At 43.8% G+C, this 19,638-nt stretch overlaps 2 protein-coding genes and 1 non-coding gene across 7 annotated transcripts in view; 2 read left to right on the top strand and 1 right to left on the bottom strand.

Annotated features, from left to right (window-relative positions):
- LOC135548051 (protein Hook homolog 3-like) overlaps positions 1-9,518 on the bottom strand; it is a 97,378-nt gene extending 87,860 nt beyond the window's left edge. The window contains exons 1-2 of one of the 4 annotated variants that reach the window (XM_064977258.1): positions 9,482-9,518; positions 8,705-8,830 (exon numbers count right to left, since the gene is read on the bottom strand). In XM_064977258.1, the coding sequence (XP_064833330.1) occupies positions 8,705-8,761 (57 nt within the window). In that variant the 5' untranslated portion in view covers positions 8,762-8,830; positions 9,482-9,518. The other 3 variants (XM_064977260.1, XM_064977256.1, XM_064977257.1) reach the window with 3 other exon arrangements.
- Positions 9,496-9,571, top strand: trnaa-ugc (transfer RNA alanine (anticodon UGC)). Its single transcript has one exon. It is a non-coding gene; the product is annotated as a tRNA-Ala (tRNA).
- A 146-nt stretch (positions 9,572-9,717) lies between these two features.
- LOC135548050 (E3 ubiquitin-protein ligase RNF170-like) lies at positions 9,718-17,435 on the top strand. Of its 2 annotated transcripts, XM_064977254.1 has the most exons (7): positions 9,718-9,801; positions 10,354-10,520; positions 10,729-10,807; positions 11,042-11,153; positions 16,024-16,097; positions 16,317-16,448; positions 17,051-17,435. In XM_064977254.1, exons 2-7 carry the CDS (start codon positions 10,378-10,380, stop codon positions 17,318-17,320), a joined length of 810 nt encoding a protein of 269 aa, XP_064833326.1. In that variant the 5' UTR covers positions 9,718-9,801; positions 10,354-10,377; the 3' UTR covers positions 17,321-17,435. The 2 variants fall into 2 exon arrangements, with proteins under 2 accessions (XP_064833326.1, XP_064833327.1); XM_064977255.1 differs by lacking the exon at positions 16,024-16,097 and having other exon boundaries at positions 16,351-16,448.
- The last annotated feature ends 2,203 nt before the right edge of the window (positions 17,436-19,638 follow it).

Genomic DNA, 19,638 nt, shown 5'->3' with positions numbered 1-19,638 from the left:
AGTAGTAGTAGCAGTACAGGTAGTAGTAGTACTAGTAGTAGTAGTAGTAGTAGTAGTAGTATTCGTAGCAGTAGTAGTATTCGTAGCAGTAGTAGTAATAGTAGCAGTAGTAGTATTAGTAGCAGTAGTAGTAATAGTAGCAGTAGTAGTATTAGTAGCAGTAATAAGTCGCTCTGGATAAGAGCGTCTGCTAAATGACTTAAATGTAAATGTAATAGTAGCAGTAGTAGTAGTAGTAGTAGTAGTAATAGTAATAATAGTAGTAGTAGCAGTAGTAGTAGTAGTAGTTCAAATGATAATTTAAAAAATAATATGGTGAACATTGGTTATAAACTTAATGTTGTATTTATTGTTATTGCATCAATTCAGGCAATTTAATCGGCCAGCTCTCCAACTGCTTGTTGGGGTTGTAATGAGGGGTCCATGGGGGTTCCTCATGTCTAACTCATTGGTTGGAAGAAGTTCGGTCCAAATCGGATGTTGGGTACTATATTCATTGAATACTATCTGAATCCTATAATTTAAAAATGGCCAATTTGGGTTGCTAGACTAATTTCTCAGTGATCAAATTATATTTATACAACATAATGTTTCTGGAATTATAATTAAATCAGTTACTAAACACAGAAACCATTTCAAAACAAGTCAGACGGTGGGGGACAAAATCCTATTTTTTGTGCATTTTGAAGTGGAATGACCCCAGTGGAACATGAAGGCCCCAAACAGGTCGGCCAAATACCCCTGGGAAAGTCAAAGTCAATGACAGACTATTCAAATTGCAGGTGAGCATGACACTGTCCGATACAGAGTTGCTTGGCTGCCCTTGAAAACGGGTCTGGTCCTGGTCATGGTCATGCCCTGACTCTGATATTGGTCTCAGTTCTTCTTGCCCAGTTCCACCCCTCCAGCTCCTGTCTTTTCTCCATTCCATTCCAGTTCCTGTCTTCTCTCTGCTCCATTCCATTCCAGCTCCTGTCTTTTCTCTGCTCCATTCTAGTTCCACACCTCCAGTTCCTGTCTTTTCTGTGCTCCATTCCAGTTCCAGTCTTCTCTGCCCCATTCCAGTTCCACCCCTCCTGCTGCTCTCTTTTCTCTGCTCCATTCCATTCCTGCTCCATTCCATTCCTGCTCCTGTCTTCTCTGCTCCATTCCAGTTCCACCGTCCAGTTCCTGTCTTCTCTGCTCCATTCCAGTTCCACCCCTCCAGCTCCTGTCTTCTCTGCTCCATTCCATTCCTGCTCCTGTCTTTTCTCTGCTCCATTCCATTCCTGCTCCTGTCTTTTCTCTGCTCCATTGCATTCCTGCTCCTGTCTTTTCTCTGCTCCATTGCATTCCTGCTCCTGTCTTTTCTCTGCTCCATTCCATTCCTGCTCCTGTCTTTTCTCTGCTCCATTGCATTCCTGCTCCTGTCTTTTCTCTGCTCCATTCCAGTTCCACCCTCCAGCTCCTGTCTTTTCTCTGCTCCATTCCATTCCAAATGCGAATCCGACCATCACCCCTGGTGAGATAAAGCCTCGTCAGTGAAGAGCACTTTTTGCCGGTTCTGCCTGGTCCAGCGACGGTGGGTTTGTGCCCATAGGCGATGTTGTTGCCGGTGATGTCTGGTGAGAACCTGCCTTACAACAGGCCTACAAGCCCTCAGTCCAGCCTCTCTCAGCCTATTATGGACAGTCTGAGCACTGATGGAGGGATTGTGCATTCCTGGTGTAACTCGGGCAGTTGTTGTCATCCTGTAACTGTCCCCGCAGGTGTGATGTTCGGATGTACCGATCCTGTGCAGGTGTTGTTACAAGTGGTCTGCCACTGCGAGGACGATCAGCTGTCCGTCCCGTCTCCCTGTAGCGCTGTCTTAGGCGTCTCATAGTACAGACATTGCAATTTATTTCCCTGGCCACATCTGCAGTCCAGATGCCTCCTTGCAGCATGCCTAAGGCACGTTCACACAGATGATTAGGAACCCTGGGCATCTTTCTTTTGGTGTTTTTTAGAGTCAGTAGAAAGGCCTCTTTAGTGTCCTACGTTTTCATAACTGTGACCTTAATTGCCTACCGTCTGTAAGCTGTTAGTGTCTCAACGACCGTTCCACAAGTGCATGTTCATGAATTGTTTGAAAAAAGCATGAGAGCATGAGAGCATGAAAGCATGAGAAACAGTGTTTAAACCCTTTACAATAAAGATCTGTGAAGTTATTTGGAATTTTACGATTTATCTTTGAAAGACAGGGTCCTGAAGAGTTTAGTTTAGTTGTGTTAGTTGTATTACATTATGCAAATGAACCAATATACTGAAATATGACAGTCAATTGTATTTACATTGACTGGTATTTACATCAGTGAATAAAACCATTTTGGGATTTTCTCTTCTTCAGGTCAGTTTCTATCAGCTTCTATCAGTTTTAAACAGCTTTTCATTATCAGCCAAAAGCCGGCAACTGCTAGCTAACAGAAACCCTGCTGTGGATTAGCATGGAGGTGATGAGTGACCGCCAGCTCGTTCGACGACCCATTAGAGTACATGTTGACAAAATTGGTGTGGGGTTTTACATTTTTGCCCTCGCATGCTGCAGAGGCTGAGGCTGAGCCAGACAATAACAGTCAGCATAGGAGACCACAACCACCCTATAAGCAATATCCTCTCCAAGAAACATGAACCAGTCTAAGTCCCATCCGCATTCTATGTTAACGTACTCCGATCAAATCCTAATTCATCTGCTAATCTTATTCAGATTATTGTATAACCTCTGAACCCCTTGCCTTGGCACTCAAGGAGCTAGTTTTTAAACAGACATATTCAGTTGTTTGAAAATGACTGATCTCCTTTTGTTTTAATTCAGTTTCCATTTTTCACATCTGTTTGTAGTATGTTTAGTTCTCCTCACCTCTAAATGAGCTGCACTAGGCAGAGCCTCGCTGTCATCTGGGAGAAAGCTAAAATGAGGAAATCCTCCACACCCACACACAATTCTAAATGGAAGGAAACAGATGGGTGGAGCGGATGGCTGAAACTCCCAGGGAAAATGTTAGCAAAAAATATAGCTGCAAGCAGCAATGAACGGGGTTCACAGGATGACACAAAGGACAAGATAAGTTGGATAACAAAGCAAGAACACCATGTAGGAACAATGTTCATTTATGTGCAATCAGTGAAAGCATTACCATGTTTATCTCTCAATAACACTAGTGCTGTAAGTAGCGTTTCACAGTATACAACATTAGTATCTTGAAATATTGAGAACGTGTAACACAGTTCTGGGTAAATTCTATTTGATAGTAAGAGAATGGTCTCTTGGGAAACATTCCTTACATATCACAGGAACATTGATATAAAAATGTTAGTTAACCTCACTAGGGTATGTGGGACGCTAGCGTGCCACCTGGCCAAAATCCTGTGAAATTGCAGAGCACCAAATTAAAAAACAGAAATACTCATTATAAAAATTCATAAAACATACAAGTGTTATACATTGGTTTAAAGATTAACTTCTTGTTAACCCAACCAGTGTCAAATTTCAAGAAGGCTTTACGGCGAAAGCATACCATGAGATTATCTGAGAACAGCGCCCAGCAGACAAATCATTACAAACAGTTAGCAGCCAAGTAGAGGAGTAACAAAAGTCAGAAATAGCAATAAAATGAATCACTTACCTTTGATGATCTTCATATGGTTGCACTCACAAGACTCCCATTTACTCAATAAATGTTCCTTTTGTTCGATAAAGTCCCACGTTTTGTTCAGTAATCCACAGGCTCAAACGCAGTCACAGCAGGCAGACGAAAAATCCAAATGGTATCAGTAAAGTTTGTAGAAACATTTCAAACGATGTTTATAATCAATCCTCAGGTTGTTTTTAGTCATAATAATCAATATTTCAACCGGACAATAACATCGTCAATATAAAAGCTTAACAAAAAAGGCGTGCTCTCAGTCGCGTGCATTCAAGGAATACCTAGGATAGGATAAGTAATCCTTCTCACCACCCCCCCCCCTTAATGATTTAGATGCACTATTGTAAAGTGGCTGTTCCACTGGATGTCAGAAGGTGAATTCACCAATTTGTAAGTCGCTCTGGATAAGAGCGTCTGCTAAATGACTTAAATGTAAATGTAAAAAGCTCTGGGACACTGCAATGTCCACTCATTCAGAGTGGTCTTACTCCCTTATTTTTCAAAATACAAGCCTGAAACAATTTCTAAAGACTGTTGACATCTAGTGGAAGCCATAGGAAGTGTAATTTGAGTCCTAAGTCAATGGATACTGTAATGGCATTCAATAGAAAACTACAAACATAAAAAAAATCTCTCTTCTTGGATGGATTTTTCTCAGGTTTTCGCCTCCCCTAGATCTGTGCCTCGACACAATCCTGTCTCGCAGCTCTACTAACAATTCCTCCGACCTCATGGTTTGCTTAGTCCCCTCCTGTACGCCCTATTCAACCACAACTGCGTGGCCACGCATGACTTCAACACCATCATTAAGTTTGCAGACGACACGACAGTGGTAGGCCTGATCACCGATGACGATGAGACAGCCTATAAGGAGGATGTCAAAGACCTGGCAGTGTGTAGTCAGGACAACAACGTCTCCCTCAACGTCAACAAGCCAAAGGAGTTGATTGAGGACTATAGAAAATGGAGGGCCGAATCGCTCCCCATTCACATCGACAGGGCTTTAGTGGAGCGGGTCGAGAGCTGGGGGAGACGATCCCAATTTTGTTTAAAACGTTTAACACCGCCCCTTAAAGAAGAAGTTACAGGTCTGTGAGAGCCAGAAATCTTGCTTGTTTGTAAGTGACCAAATAATTATTTTCCACCAAAATTTGCAAATAAATTAATTAAAAATCCTATTTTTGTGATTTTCTGGATTTTTTTCCCCCCATTTTGTCTGTCATAGTTGAAGTGTACCTATGATGAAAGTTACAGGCCTCTCTCATCTTTTTAAGTGGGAGGACTTGCACAATCGTTGGCTGACTTAATACTTTTTTGCCACACTGTACTTGCGTTCAGTCTACATGGTCAACGCAGCACATGCAAAAATGATCATGACAACAATGCGGTTTTCACTTTGCTTCTTAATATAAATCCATTAGCAGTTTGTTTCTCTTACATCTGCAAACAGATCATTTGTATTTTCTTAGTAAGTTGGGCCTAACGCTTGTTAGCCGCAAATGCTAATCTCTAATGCTAATAAATATGTTGAGTCTAAGCAATTGTAAATAGCTATACAGTCTGATAATACCAGTGATGATGTAGGTCTACATCTTCATGTTTTTTGTGCAACAGTATCTTCTAAATCAGGAGAGGACTAAGTGAAGCAAGAATATGTTAGCTACATGAAGTAGATAAGAAAAAACATTCAATGTAGCCAAAGATTATTGGGCCCATAGGAAACACTTGTCAACACTTTGGTTCCTACCTGTCACAATAACTCCTCCCTGGCATTTTCATTTGTTGTCATGTCAAACACTGTATTCAAAAGTGCCCACTATTATGTTCTAACTGTAGAATTTGAACAATCATTCTATTTCCATGATTCCAACAGTTCTGCTCTAAGTCACAAGTCAAATCGCAATTGCAACATTTGGTTAAAAATAAGACCTAGATTGTTTGCCCATATCGTGCAGCTCTACGTGGCAGTGTGGAAATGATCTCAAATGAGCGCAGGAAATGCAGAAATTGATGAAAATGCTGAAAATGATTTTTGGTTAAATTGAACAGTATTGAAACATTTTTTTTACTATGCAAAACAGTTAAGAACAAATTCTAATTTACAATGACAGCCTACCCCGGCCAAACCCGGACGACGTTGGGCCAATTGTGCACCACCCTATGGGACTCCCAATCACGGCCGGTTGTGATAGAGCCTGGATTCAAACACCGGGTCTGTAGGGATGCCTCAAGCACTAAGCACAGTGCTTTAGACCGCTGCTCCAATCTCCAATCCCCCCAAAAAAGACCCATTGAAAATAATTTAGAATGTATGTGTTGCCACACTAGGGTCACGCACTACTCATAAAGAAAATGTAGAACTTTGATTATTCAAAAACATTCAATATCAAACACTGCTAAAAAATGATCCTAATATATTTTGGACACATTGACCAGCCCTACCATGCAGCCAAACTTAGCGATACTTTACAGGTTAACTAGACTCATATCCCTGAGCATGTGTGCCAAATTCCAGACTCAAACACATCAAGAGATATAAACATGCGCCTGTGTGATCGATCTGAATGTGATTACATATGTTGAGTATTGACCGTTGTTTGGAACATGTGTAACAAATGTTGTTACAATATGACTATCCTTGACTGATTTATATGCATTTATGTGCCAGACCACACCCATGTGAAGGCTTATTGGTCAACAGTGGCCATGTTGTTTTAGGTACTCATTTGGAAAATATTGAGTTGGGAGAACCGTTTCCATAGATGCCACATATCTTTCCATAGATGCCACATATCAGGTTTCGTGCAGACCAGTCATTCGGTAACAGAGGAGGAGCATTTTAAGTCACATCACACAATTCTGAATGGTGGAAAATCCATCATGGCCGACCTTACGGGTCCTTGAGGCAAATGTGTTCCTTGTGAGGATTGTGACCCATGTACCCGAATTTCATGACTCTAGGTCAAACGTGGTGAGGGGTGTGACCTATCAAAGTTAGCATTTTCAATCTATTATAGCGCCACCATGTGGGAAATTGGCATGAGAGGGTGTGGTCCTCGGCCCTTTACCATCATGCTCCCTCCTGGGCCTTACCATCTTACAGGAATGTGCATGTTAATGTCCTTGGGAGAAGAACCAGTTGAATAATAACAAACAGCAACAAATACAATAGGGCTTAACCAGCTTCGCTGCTTGATCACCTGATAACGAACGGCAACGAATACAACAGGGTTTCATCCAGCATTGCTGCTCAACCCCTTTTAATAATAGTTCAGAACAATAGACTGCAGTTCATTTAGGGAGATTAAATAGTTTGTCAAATTACTGTCCATTATTTCCCAGTTGTCCCAATAAGGAAAATACAACTTGGTATGAGTGTGCTCAAAACAAAGCCATAGGCCCAGTCCCCTTGACACCAGTTTCCTGCAGAGGAGGAATTTTAGAGAATACTTGAGTAAACCCACACTTTCCAGGGTTCAGGCTTCAGCGACATGGCCTAGGCTACTGTGTGTATGCTTGCAAGTGTAATACGATGCTTGCTGACAGAGGAAAACAACGTTCTCTTGTTGACTGTGTGAGTCTGCGGCCTGCTTCAGTATCTTTTTTAGCAACAATGCTAACAGCTATTTGAGGAATGTGAGCCAACCATATTATTTCCAGAGAAAGGAGCAACTAGTTCTATTACTTTTCTTTAAAGACATAGTTTGCCAGTGAAGGGTCAATCCATTTTAACTACAGTCTGTGGCTCGCTCGCTTTGGACCAGTAACGTCCTATACATGTTTTATTTTTTTACTTAGCTATTTAAATGAATAAAGAAAAATCACACCCATGATCAGTTTAGGATTGATGGTGCGGTAGAAGCATCTGAAAACACCCCAATAGCAAGAGACATCACAGTGTCCAATCTCAGGGACAGATAACCCCAGCCACGACGACTCAGAAGAGGATGTGGGGTTTTTTTTAATGAGAAATGTTTTTGAGCAGTGTTGTACCTTTTACCTCGGCTTTGTACCTGCTTCGTCCGAATAAAAATGTAAATTAAAACTAGCTAACCAAGTCATATCAGGCTACACTATCTACATTATGGTCAACAACTTTCAATACAACATAGGGAACTTCAATAGGCCTGTGTCTACAGTACCACTGTTCATATTTCATCCCTATGACACATCAGGGCTCACTGTTTTTGTGGCCAGTATGCATCAACCTTTTTGTTATGATAACAAAACAAAATTGACAATACAATTTTTTGTTATGATAGCTGGACAGAAGGTCAAATAGAAAACAAGGTCTCGGTCAACTTCCTTATCGATTAAACATGACATTTTTAGTAATTAGCCACATGACAACCTGCTGTTTGGAAATTCATGATTGAGTGAGACAGAATCTCAGGACAATTTAGAAGAGGGCTCCTTAGAGAAGAACACATGTACAGTATTGATGTGTCAACTTGTCTATCCATGGCAGGGAATCCTTCAACATCTCTGATTAACGTATGTAAACTAGCTACTAGAGTTTTATCTTGTCTGGTTGTTAGAAATCCTGATAGCTAATCGTCTACCCTTGTTAATAAGGTACTTAACATAGTAAAACAGCTGGCTATAGGACTACTGCTTGAGGATGATGACAGAGTTTGATGACAACGTTTTAAACTCTGTCATCATCCTCAAGCAGTAGTCATATAGCCAGCAGTTTAACTATGCTTGTTACCTTAATTAGAATAGACAATTAGTTAACGTTAGTTATCAGTTTTTTAACAACCAGACAAGAGTTATATATATATATATATATTATACACACACACACACACACACACACACACACACACACACACACACACATATATATATATAAATTAATATAAATATATAGTGCAGCGACCCGCACAGACAGCTGTGTGTTTTATATATATATATATATAGGTAACGCGTTGGCTACCATAACTTTCCTAGGTTTGGTAGACTCGATTTTAGCGCTAGCTAAAGCTACATTTCGTCTACAAGCGTTCATCAAACCGAGATAATCAATTTATACGTACCCATGTCAAAAGGCTCTCGCACAGTTCAACTCGATCCACAGAATCCAAGGTACTCATCGTACTGTAGGTAACTGGTCCAGTTAATCCACGTTGATCGCCCTTCTTTATCTGAAAATGGCCAGCCAGCTATCGAGATAAAAATAAATAAAGAAATCAACAAGACTGACACGTCTGATCAACTGGATAACCAAAACGAGGAATTATTATTTGTAAAAAGCTAACTAATCGGTTTTCCCGACAGGACGGATACGGTCCCACGCTGTTTTCACTTGCATTAATGCATACAACGTCAAAAGTAAATGTTATTTAATCATAAACAGACGTTAAGACACACATCTACCGGTCGGTCACCCCTTCTGTCAAGCTTTTTCCAACCAGCTGGGATGGTCGTCACTAGTTACCACGGCCACAAAGTCATCAACTCTGCCTATTTCTACAATTTCTCTTCTTAAAATCAGATTTTAAACCTAACATTAACCACGTTGATAAGCCTAACCCTTAATTAAGAACAAAAATCTCATTTTTTGTTTTCAGACTTCAGACTCTTTTTTTTTACAATATAACGAATGTTGACTTTGTGGCTGTGTTATCTACTGCAAACCAAAAAAAGATACCACTCTGAATTCGGGGAAACATCGAGCCTGAATAGGATCAACCATCCTTATCAACGTTAGTTAGTCCAGAATACCTCTAAAGACATCAAAATAACCATAAGCATATGTGAAGAAGTACAAAAAAATATTGACTGATTTATTCCATGAAAATGTGGATAAATACATTAGGTCCTCTGGGGTCCTGTGTGGCTCAGTCGGTAGAGCATGGCGCTTGCAACGCCAAGTGTCGTGGGTTCGATTCCCACTGGGACCACCCATATGTAAAAGTAGTGGCCCCAGCCGACTTGTAAGTCGCTTTGGACAAAAGCGTCTGCTAAATGGGATATATTATTATTATTATTATTATTATTAGGTTGAATTTAGAGCAGGCAGTAATTGGGACGCCATTTAGAGGAAGGCTGGAAAAGGACCTTTCTAAGAATGCGGAAGTGGAGCAGTCAATTCCAATGGAGCTTTCTTATTGTACTTCAGTGCAATGGACAGGTAACCATAACCTTTAGCATACTGCTAACATTTAGCCTAACCTTAATTATGACCAAAAAAACACATTTTTCTTTTCAAATGTTTACTTTGTGGCTGTGCTTTCTAGTGGAAGCCCAATGGATAGGGTGATACATTTAGCTTGTAAACATGAACATACCTGACTTTATATAGCCCCTTTTCGTTCTTATGATCTGCATTGGCTATAGTTTAGCAGTACGACAGATATAGCCTACGTCATATTTAGCTATAAACTGGCTCTGCGTTGTGGTTTGCGTTCTGTAGCTAGCTAACAGTAACGGTTTAAAAAAAACGTATTTTATTTATTTATTTCACCTTTATTTAACCAGGTAGGCTAGTTTAGAACAAGTTCTCATTTACAACTGCGACCTGGCCAAGATAAAGCAAAGCAGTGCGACACAAACAACAACACAGAGTTACACATAAACAAACATACTGTCAATAACACAATAGAAACGTTACCTCACTAAAGCTAGCTAGGTAGGGGGAGTGGGCTGGAAGTGACTCATATTTACTCTCTCTGTTCTAAACCAGTTCTATAGGATATGATTAAGTGGAATGGATGAAAACAATGAATGTGGCGAGGTGGACTATTTGCTGCAAGATGAAGACTCACTCATCGAAGGAGTCAGCAACCCTGTCTTGCTTGTGGTCGTTCTCAGTGTCACGTTCCTGTGTGGACTGGTAACTCTGCTCTGCAGGTCTAGTAATTCTTGTCATTATTAAGGGAATAAATTGTGTTGTGATGTTTTTTTGTAACCAGTTATTAACAACAACAAAAAAAGTTTATGACTTAAATCAAACATGTATTTTGTTTTCAACTGATATACCAATGAATGTTGTAGTTGGCGTGTTTCTAATATCTGAACCTAAATGTATTTTATTTATTCTACACATCTCTACCTGCAGAAATGAGCAGTATAACATCCACCCAGAGAACCAGGAACATGTCCGTGCCGTCCGGCAACAGCTACAGTCCGAATCTCAGGTGTGAACATCTGCCTCTGTAACGGTTCCTTTGTACTTTCTGGGTCATGTTCATTAGGCACCAAATGGAAGACAATGTACTGATACAAAGAGGGACTATCCGGACTAGTTTAATCCATTTCAAAACGTTTTCATATTGTGTGTGTCCTAATGAACAGGACCCTGGAATTGTATCTCACTAGGTTCTCCTCCATGAAAGTATCATACCACATCCCTGGCTTTCTCTGTCCCTCAGGAAGCTGAACCAGCCGAACCCAGGCGACAGTTCTATACAGACATGTCCTGTCCTGTGTGTCTACAGCAGGCAGTGCTGCCTGTGGAAACTAACTGCGGACACCTCTTCTGTGGTAAGTGTGGCTGTCGCACTAGACTGATAGAAACAAGGAATCAGAACCAGGGTCCATAGCAGAGAATGTGAGAGGAGCGGTGCCCAATTTGACTGGAGCGAGATTTCCAAAGGCAGGAGGTCGGCCTCTTCGCCCGCTCCAGTTTTACTCCGGTAGCGCTCTGTACTTTACTGACTTTGTCACCGTGGGGACATTTTGGCTAGCTAACATTTGCGTCGTTGACAGATTTAATTACTGACGTTTTTCTCAACATGGGGAAATTTTGCTGCAGTGTCATGTACATGTTTAAAGTGGTGTTTAAATAACAAAACACAATGGACAATACAACTTTCATAACAGTTACATACCTGATGGCCTTACTGAGTCTATAGGAACATTACCCTGCTGGCCTTACTGAGTCTATAGGAACATTAGCCTGCTGGCCTTACTGAGTCTATAGGAACATTATCCTGCTGGCCTTACTGAGTCTATAGGAACATTAGCCTGCTGGCCTTACTGAGTCTATAGGAACATTAGCCTGCTGGTCTTACTGAGTCTATAGGAACATTAGCCTGCTGGCCTTACTGAGTCTATAGGAACATTAGCCTGCTGGTCTTACTGAGTCTATAGGAACATTAGCCTGCTGGTCTTACTGACTCTATAGGAACATTAGCCTGCTGGCCTTACTGAGTCTATAGGAACATTAGCCTGCTGGTCTTACTGAGTCTATAGGAACATTAGCCTGCTGGTCTTACTGAGTCTATAGGAACATTAGCCTGCTGGTCTTACTGAGTCTATAGGAACATTAGCCTGCTGGTCTTACTGAGTCTATAGGAACATTAGCCTGCTGGTCTTACTGAGTCTATAGGAACATTAGCCTGCTGGTCTTACTGAGTCTATAGGAACATTAGCCTGCTGGTCTTACTGAGTCTATAGGAACATTAGCCTGCTGGTCTTACTGAGTCTATAGGAACATTAGCCTGCTGGTCTTACTGAGTCTATAGGAACATTAGCCTGCTGGTCTTACTGAGTCTATAGGAACATTAGCCTGCTGGTCTTACTGGGTGGATAGGAACATTACCCTGCTGGCCTTACTGAGTCTATAGGAACATTAGCCTGCTGGTCTTACTGAGTCTATAGGAACATTACCCTGCTGGTCTTACTGGTTGGATAGGAACACTAGCCTGCTGGTCTTACTGACTCTATAGGAACATTACCCTGCTGGTCTTACTGGGTGGATAGGAACATTAGCCTGCTGGCCTTACTGACTCTATAGGAACATTAGCCTGCTAGCCTTACTGGGTCTATAGGAACATTAGCCTGCTAGCCTTACTGACTCTATAGCAACATTAGCCTGCTGGCCTTACTGAGACTATAGGATCATTAGCCTGCTGGCCTTACTGAGACTATAGGAACATTAGCCTGCTGGTCTTACTGGGTGGATAGGAACATTACCCTGCTGGCCTTACTGAGTCTATAGGAACATTAGCCTGCTGGCCTTACTGAGTCTATAGGAACATTAGCCTGCTGGCCTTACTGAGTCTATAGGAACATTACCCTGCTGGTCTTACTGGGTGGATAGGAACACTAGCCTGCTGGCCTTACTGAGTCTATAGGAACATTAGCCTGCTGGCCTTACTGAGTCTATAGGAACATTAGCCTGCTGGCCTTACTGAGTCGATAGGAACATTAGCCTGCTGGTCTTACTGAGTCTATAGGAACTTTAGCCTGCTGGTCTTACTGAGTCTATAGGAACATTAGCCTGCTGGTCTTACTGAGTCTATAGGAACTTTAGCCTGCTGGCCTTACTGAGTCTATAGGAACATTAGCCTGCTAGCCTTACTGAGTCGATAGGAACATTAGCCTGCTGGTCTTACTGAGTCTATAGGAACATTAGCCTGCTGGTCTTACTGAGTCTATAGGAACATTAGCCTGCTGGTCTTACTGAGTCTATAGGAACATTAGCCTGCTGGTCTTACTGAGTCTATAGGAACATTAGCCTGCTGGTCTTACTGAGTCTATAGGAACATTAGCCTGCTGGCCTTACTGAGTCTATAGGAACTTTAGCCTGCTGGTCTTACTGAGTCTATAGGAACTTTAGCCTGCTGGTCTTACCGGGTCGATAGGAACATACGCCCAAGCTATTTAGGAGGGATATCACACCTGGCACAAATAATTGTCTAGTTCTGTTTTTCCTGCTGAGGGGTGCCCTATACCTGCGCCCAGAGGGGAGTAGTTCAAAGTCCGGGTACAGGGGGTGGCTTGGGTCAAAAATTATTTTGTGAGCCTTGCGGTGGGCCCTGACCTTAAAGATCTCATCCAGGTCTGTCTGTTTGACTCCAAGTACCTTACAGAGGGCCCTGACCTTAAAGATCCCATCCAGGCCTGTCTGTTTGACTCCTAGTACCTTGGGGAGGGCCCTGACCTTAAAGATCCCATCCAGGCCTGTCTGTTTGACTCAATAGTACCTTGGGGAGGGCCCTGACCTTAAAGATCCCATCCAGGCTTGTCTGTTTGACTCCTAGTACCTTGGGGAGGGCCCTGACCTTAAAGACCTCATCCAGGCCTGTCTGTTTGACTCCAAGTACCTTACAGAGGGCCCTGACCTTAAAGACCTCATCCAGGCCTGTCTGTTTGACTCCTAGTACCTTGGTGATAATCCTTCTCAGCATATTTCTCTGCCTGACAGTGGAATTGCCAAACCAACAAACAATACAAAAATTTCAGGGCATGCCGGGCCCAGCAGGCATTGATAGTCTACTTGTGTGCTGCTGCAGCTCCTTGCTTTACCTACTGTCATGGAGTTCACTACATATTTTCATGCAGAAACGGAGAAAACACAGGTGTAAAATTAAGGTGAGTTACAAACAATGTTCCCTTTTTTCGGCACTGAGCAAATATCAGGTCTGCTGAGCGCGAACTTCAACGTTGTTAAACTTCTGTGCAACTTGAAGCGTGTGCGTTTACTGTGAACACTGAGGCTGGAGCTGCTTTCAGTTACAGGTTTACTGTGAACACTGAGGCTGTACCTGCTTTAAGTTACTGTTTTACTGTGAACACTGAGGCTGTATCTGCTTTCAGTTACAGGTTTACTGTGAACACTGAGGCTCTACCTGCTTTCAGTTATAGTTTTACTGTGAACACTGAGGCTTTACCTGCTTTCAGTTATAGATTTACTGTGAACACTGAGGCTTTACCTGCTTTAAGTTACAGGTTTAACAGTGGCCATGTAGACTACTGTGTCTAGTTGATCATAATGTAGGTCTACCAGAGTGGCCTGCAATCAAACACAATGGATACATGTATCCCATAACATTTTAACATGGAAATAGCTGTTCTATCATTCATCCTCCCATGAGTAACACTGAGCCAATCACGGCGCAACTGGAGAAAATGACCAACGCCTCCGCTCTGTGTTTTCGCTGGCTGCCCCTCCTCCACCACAGAAAGCACTGGGCTAGGCTGAAACAACTGCATTTTGGACCGGCTTTATTAACTAAAGGAATTTGTCCTATTTTTATTTTTATTTTATGTTGTTTGCAAACTGATATGTAGCACAAATTTAATGTCAAAATAACATGCAAAATAGTCCAATTATGAATTAGATTTTTTTTCAAATAATTATGAGTGCTTCTCACAGTAACCTTTTCCTGGTGTTAATTAAAATAATTTTCATTCAAATGATTTTGTTTCAATAATTTGTTTTCAAACCTAATGGTAGGTTCATGTAGGTTCATCACAACAATTGATGGGTGTTGGTTAAGTTGTGATTTTATATATATATATTTTGCTCCTGATTGCCCCAGCTGTCTAAGGCACTGCATCTCAGTGCTAGAGGCGTCACTACAGACCCTGGTTCGATCCCGGCTGTATCACAACCGGCCATGATCGGAAGTCCCATAGGGCGGCGCACAATTGGCCCAGCGTCGTCCTGGTTAGGGGAGGGTTTGGCCGGGGGTTAGGCCGTTATTGTAAATAAGAATTTGTTCTTAACTGACTTGCCTTGACTTAGTTAAATAAACAAAAAGAGCATTGTTTTTTTCCCCGGAGAGGTTGGAAAGGACGTGGACCTGTAGTGTGCAAGCAGAGCTCCATGGGTAAGGGGTTTCTGACCTCTCAACTCTGCTTACATACTCTAGGCCAAGCCTCTCCAACCCTGTTCCTGGAGAGATACCCTCCTGTAGGTTTTAACGCCAACCCTAATCTAGCACACCTGATTCTAATAATTAGCTGTTGATAACCTGAACCAGGTTAGTTACAACTGGGGTTGAAAGGAAAACCTACAGGAGGGTAACTCTCCAGGAACAGGGTTGGAGTTAAAACCTACAGGAGGGTTTCTCTCCAGGAACAGGGTTGGACAGTCCTCAGCGTGGGAGCTTCTTTTTTTAGTTTTTGTCTGTAGGCAGGTATCAGCAAAATGGAGTCGTGGTCAGCTTTTCCGAAAGGGGGGCGGGGCAGGGACTTATATGCGTCGCGGAAGTTAGAGTAACAGTGATCCATGGTTTTTCCGCCCCTGGTTGCGCAATCGATATGCTGATAAAATTTAGGGAGGCTTGTTTTCAGATTAGCCTTGTTAAAAACCCCAACAACGATGAATGCAGCCTCCGGATAAATGGATTCCAGTTTGCAAAGAGTTAAATAAAGTTCGTTCAGAGCCATCGATGTGTCTGCTTGGGGGGGAATATATACGGCTGTGATTATAATCGAAGAGAATTCTCTTGGTAGATAATGCGGTCGACATTTGATTGTGAGGAATTCTAAATCAGGTGAACAGAAGGATTTGAGTTCCTGTATGTTTCTTGAGGAATTAGAACCAGGCCAACTATTGAATGATTAAGCTATTGGATAGATCCGTCTGGATTTTGATCAAGTTTTCCTTTATTTCTCATAGGTTCTTGTATAATTGCGTATTGGAGATATGGGACATGGTTCGGTGCGATCAATTGTCCCATCTGCAGACAAATGGTGAGACTAAATGCTGCCTCCAACTTTCCCTACTTTCAACACATGTATTATCATACACACTGAATAATACAATTGATCCACACATTGTTGAAAAGAAAACAGTACCTTTTACTATTCTTTTGTGTTTCTCTTTAGGATTCTGAAATAAAAATTAACATTTCCAACAGATGGGTTGTAGCGCAGTTGTTCTCACCAAACATTTCTCTCCTATGTGAACAGGTGACCCTGTTGTTCCCGCTCTTCCACGAGCAAGTCTCCCCTCAGCAGGTACAGGATGGAACGGTTGAACCTTCCCTCATCCTCCGGGATCTCGGCGACTACAACCGCAGGTTCTCCGGACAACCCAGATCGGTGAGTTTAATTTGCCACGTTTTTTTTTTTTTCTCTCATGCACTTAGAGAGAATTGTTATCACTGGATAGACTGAGTGAGAGTCTACAACAAATTGCAAACTGATTTCTTGAAATTTGATTCATTAAATTAAAATCATAGTTACTCACTCCTCATTCTGTGCCGTGATGTCATAATTAACCATTACTACGGTTACGGTAGCCTGGTCCCAGATATGTTTTATCATCTCACTAAACTGTATTACGTGCCAATGATCATAGGAGTTGGCAAAACTGCACAAACAGATCTGGGACCAGGCTAGGTAATGACCATAGGAGTTGGCAAGACTGCACAAACAGATCTGGGACCAGGCTAGGTAATGACCATAGGAGTTGGCAAGACTGCACAAACAGATCTGGGACCAGGCTAGGTAATGACCATAGGAGTTGGCAAGACTGCACAAACAGATCTGGGACCAGGCTAGGTAATGACCATAGGAGTTGGCAAGACTGCACAAACAGATCTGGGACCAGGCTAGGTAATGACCATAGGAGTTGACAAAACAGCTATATGTTACCGCTTAAACACAAACATGTTTAACTCCACTGCTCTCCCTGCTCTCAGCTGATGGACCGGCTGCGTGACGTGCCCACGTTGCTGCGCCACCTCTTCAGGGAGATGTTCTCCGTAGGGGGCCTGTTCTGGATGTTCCGGATCCGTGTCCTGCTGTGTCTGATCGGGGCTCTGACCTACCTGATCTCCCCTCTGGACTTCATCCCCGAGGCTCTGTTCGGCCTGCTAGGCTTCCTGGACGACTTCTTCATCATCCTGCTTCTGTTCATCTATATCTCTATCATGTATAGAGAGGTGGTGACCCAGAGACTGGCAGCGTGATGGAGAGAGGTGGTGACCCAGAGACTGGCAGCATGATGGAGAGAGGTGGTGACCCAGAGACTGGCAGCGTGATGGAGAGAGGTGGTGACCCAGAGACTGGCAGGGTGATGGAGAGAGGTGGTGACCCAGAGACTGGCAGGGTGATGGAGAGAGGTGGTGACCCAGAGACTGGCAGGGTGATGGAGAGAGGTGGTGACCCAGAGACTGGCAGCGTGATGGAGAGAGGTGGTGACCCAGAGACTGGCAGGGTGATGGAGAGAGGTGGTGACCCAGAGACTGGCAGGGTGATGGAGAGAGGTGGTGACCCAGAGACTGGCAGCGTGATGGAGAGAGGTGGTGACCCAGAGACTGGCAGGGTGATGGAGAGAGGTGGTGACCCAGAGACTGGCAGCGTGATGGAGAGAGGTGGTGACCCAGAGACTGGCAGCGTGATGGAGAGAGGTGGTGACCCAGAGACTGGCAGCGTGATGGAGAGAGGTGGTGACCCAGAGACTGGCAGGGTGATGGAGAGAGGTGGTGACCCAGAGACTGGCAGGGTGATGGAGAGAGGTGGTGACCCAGAGACTGGCAGGGTGATGGAGAGAGGTGGTGACCCAGAGACTGGCAGTGTGATGGAGAGAGGTGGTGACCCAGAGACTGGCAGCGTGATGGAGAGAGGTGGTGACCCAGAGACTGGCAGCGTGATGGAGAGAGGTGGTGACCCAGAGACTGGCAGGGTGATGGAGAGAGGTGGTGACCCAGAGACTGGCAGGGTGATGGAGAGAGGTGGTGACCCAGAGACTGGCAGCTTGATGGAGAGAGGTGGTGACCCAGAGACTGGCAGGGTGATGGAGAGAGGTGGTGACCCAGAGACTGGCAGGGTGATGGAGAGAGGTGGTGACCCAGAGACTGGCAGCGTGATGGAGAGAGGTGGTGACCCAGAGACTGGCAGGGTGATGGAGAGAGGTGGTGACCCAGAGACTGGCAGCGTGATGGAGAGAGGTGGTGACCCAGAGACTGGCAGCGTGATGGAGAGAGGTGGTGACCCAGAGACTGGCAGCGTGATGGAGAGAGGTGGTGACCCAGAGACTGGCAGGGTGATGGAGAGAGGTGGTGACCCAGAGACTGGCAGGGTGATGGAGAGAGGTGGTGACCCAGAGACTGGCAGGGTGATGGAGAGAGGTGGTGACCCAGAGACTGGCAGTGTGATGGAGAGAGGTGGTGACCCAGAGACTGGCAGCGTGATGGAGAGAGGTGGTGACCCAGAGACTGGCAGCGTGATGGAGAGAGGTGGTGACCCAGAGACTGGCAGCGTGATGGAGAGAGGTGGTGACCCAGAGACTGGCAGGGTGATGGAGAGAGGTGGTGACCCAGAGACTGGCAGGGTGATGGAGAGAGGTGGTGACCCAGAGACTGGCAGCGTGATGGAGAGAGGTGGTGACCCAGAGACTGGCAGGGTGATGGAGAGAGGTGGTGACCCAGAGACTGGCAGGGTGATGGAGAGAGGTGGTGACCCAGAGACTGGCAGGGTGATGAAGAGAGGTGGTGACCCAGAGACTGGCAGCATGATGGAGAGAGGTGGTGACCCAGAGACTGGCAGCGTGATGGAGAGAGGTGGTGACCCAGAGACTGGCAGGGTGATGAAGAGAGGTGGTGACCCAGAGACTGGCAGGGTGATGAAGAGAGGTGGTGACCCAGAGACTGGCAGGGTGATGGAGAGAGGTGGTGACCCAGAGACTGGCAGCGTGATGAACAGAGGTGGTGACCCAGAGACTGGCAGCGTGATGAAGAGGGGTGGTGGACCCCCATTCAATTCAAACTTCATTGTCCGCTCGACTGCACAGAAATTGATTGTTTAGGACTATATTAGACACAATGCCAGGACCCGTGTCCTATAATCGATTAGTCTCAGGTCAAAGGCCCTCGGTGAGGAGGGTGCTCTGTGTCTGTTTCTTTGGACTGGGAGTTCCACCATGCAAAAGAGTGGGGACTAGTTGATGTGTCTGCTGGCATCAAAAGGTCTATGATATGAGAGTCCTAAAGTTATAATGTCTGCTTGTTTTATCAGTTGAGATGTAATCTTTTGAATCTGAAAGTGTGTGTGTGTGTTTTTTAAATGATTTGTATTATTATTTTAGGAATTGGCTCGTTACCAAGCTGCTGCTGGATTCAATCTAGTCTTTGTGTAAATACCCTGTCGCATGACTGTGGCATGTAAAAAGAGACTGTTATCTCATCGTCTTATGCGTAAGGATTAATAATGTGAAATAATATTATTATTATTATTAATGAGGAAAGAAAACCGTAGACTTATTCAAACAAAAATAATGCCATTTGAT

Source organism: Oncorhynchus masou, chromosome 11, assembly GCF_036934945.1.
Source record: "Oncorhynchus masou masou isolate Uvic2021 chromosome 11, UVic_Omas_1.1, whole genome shotgun sequence".
NCBI lineage: Eukaryota > Metazoa > Chordata > Actinopteri > Salmoniformes > Salmonidae > Oncorhynchus > Oncorhynchus masou.
Note: the sequence above shows the minus strand (reverse complement) of the source record. Positions and strands in the feature narration are given on the sequence as shown.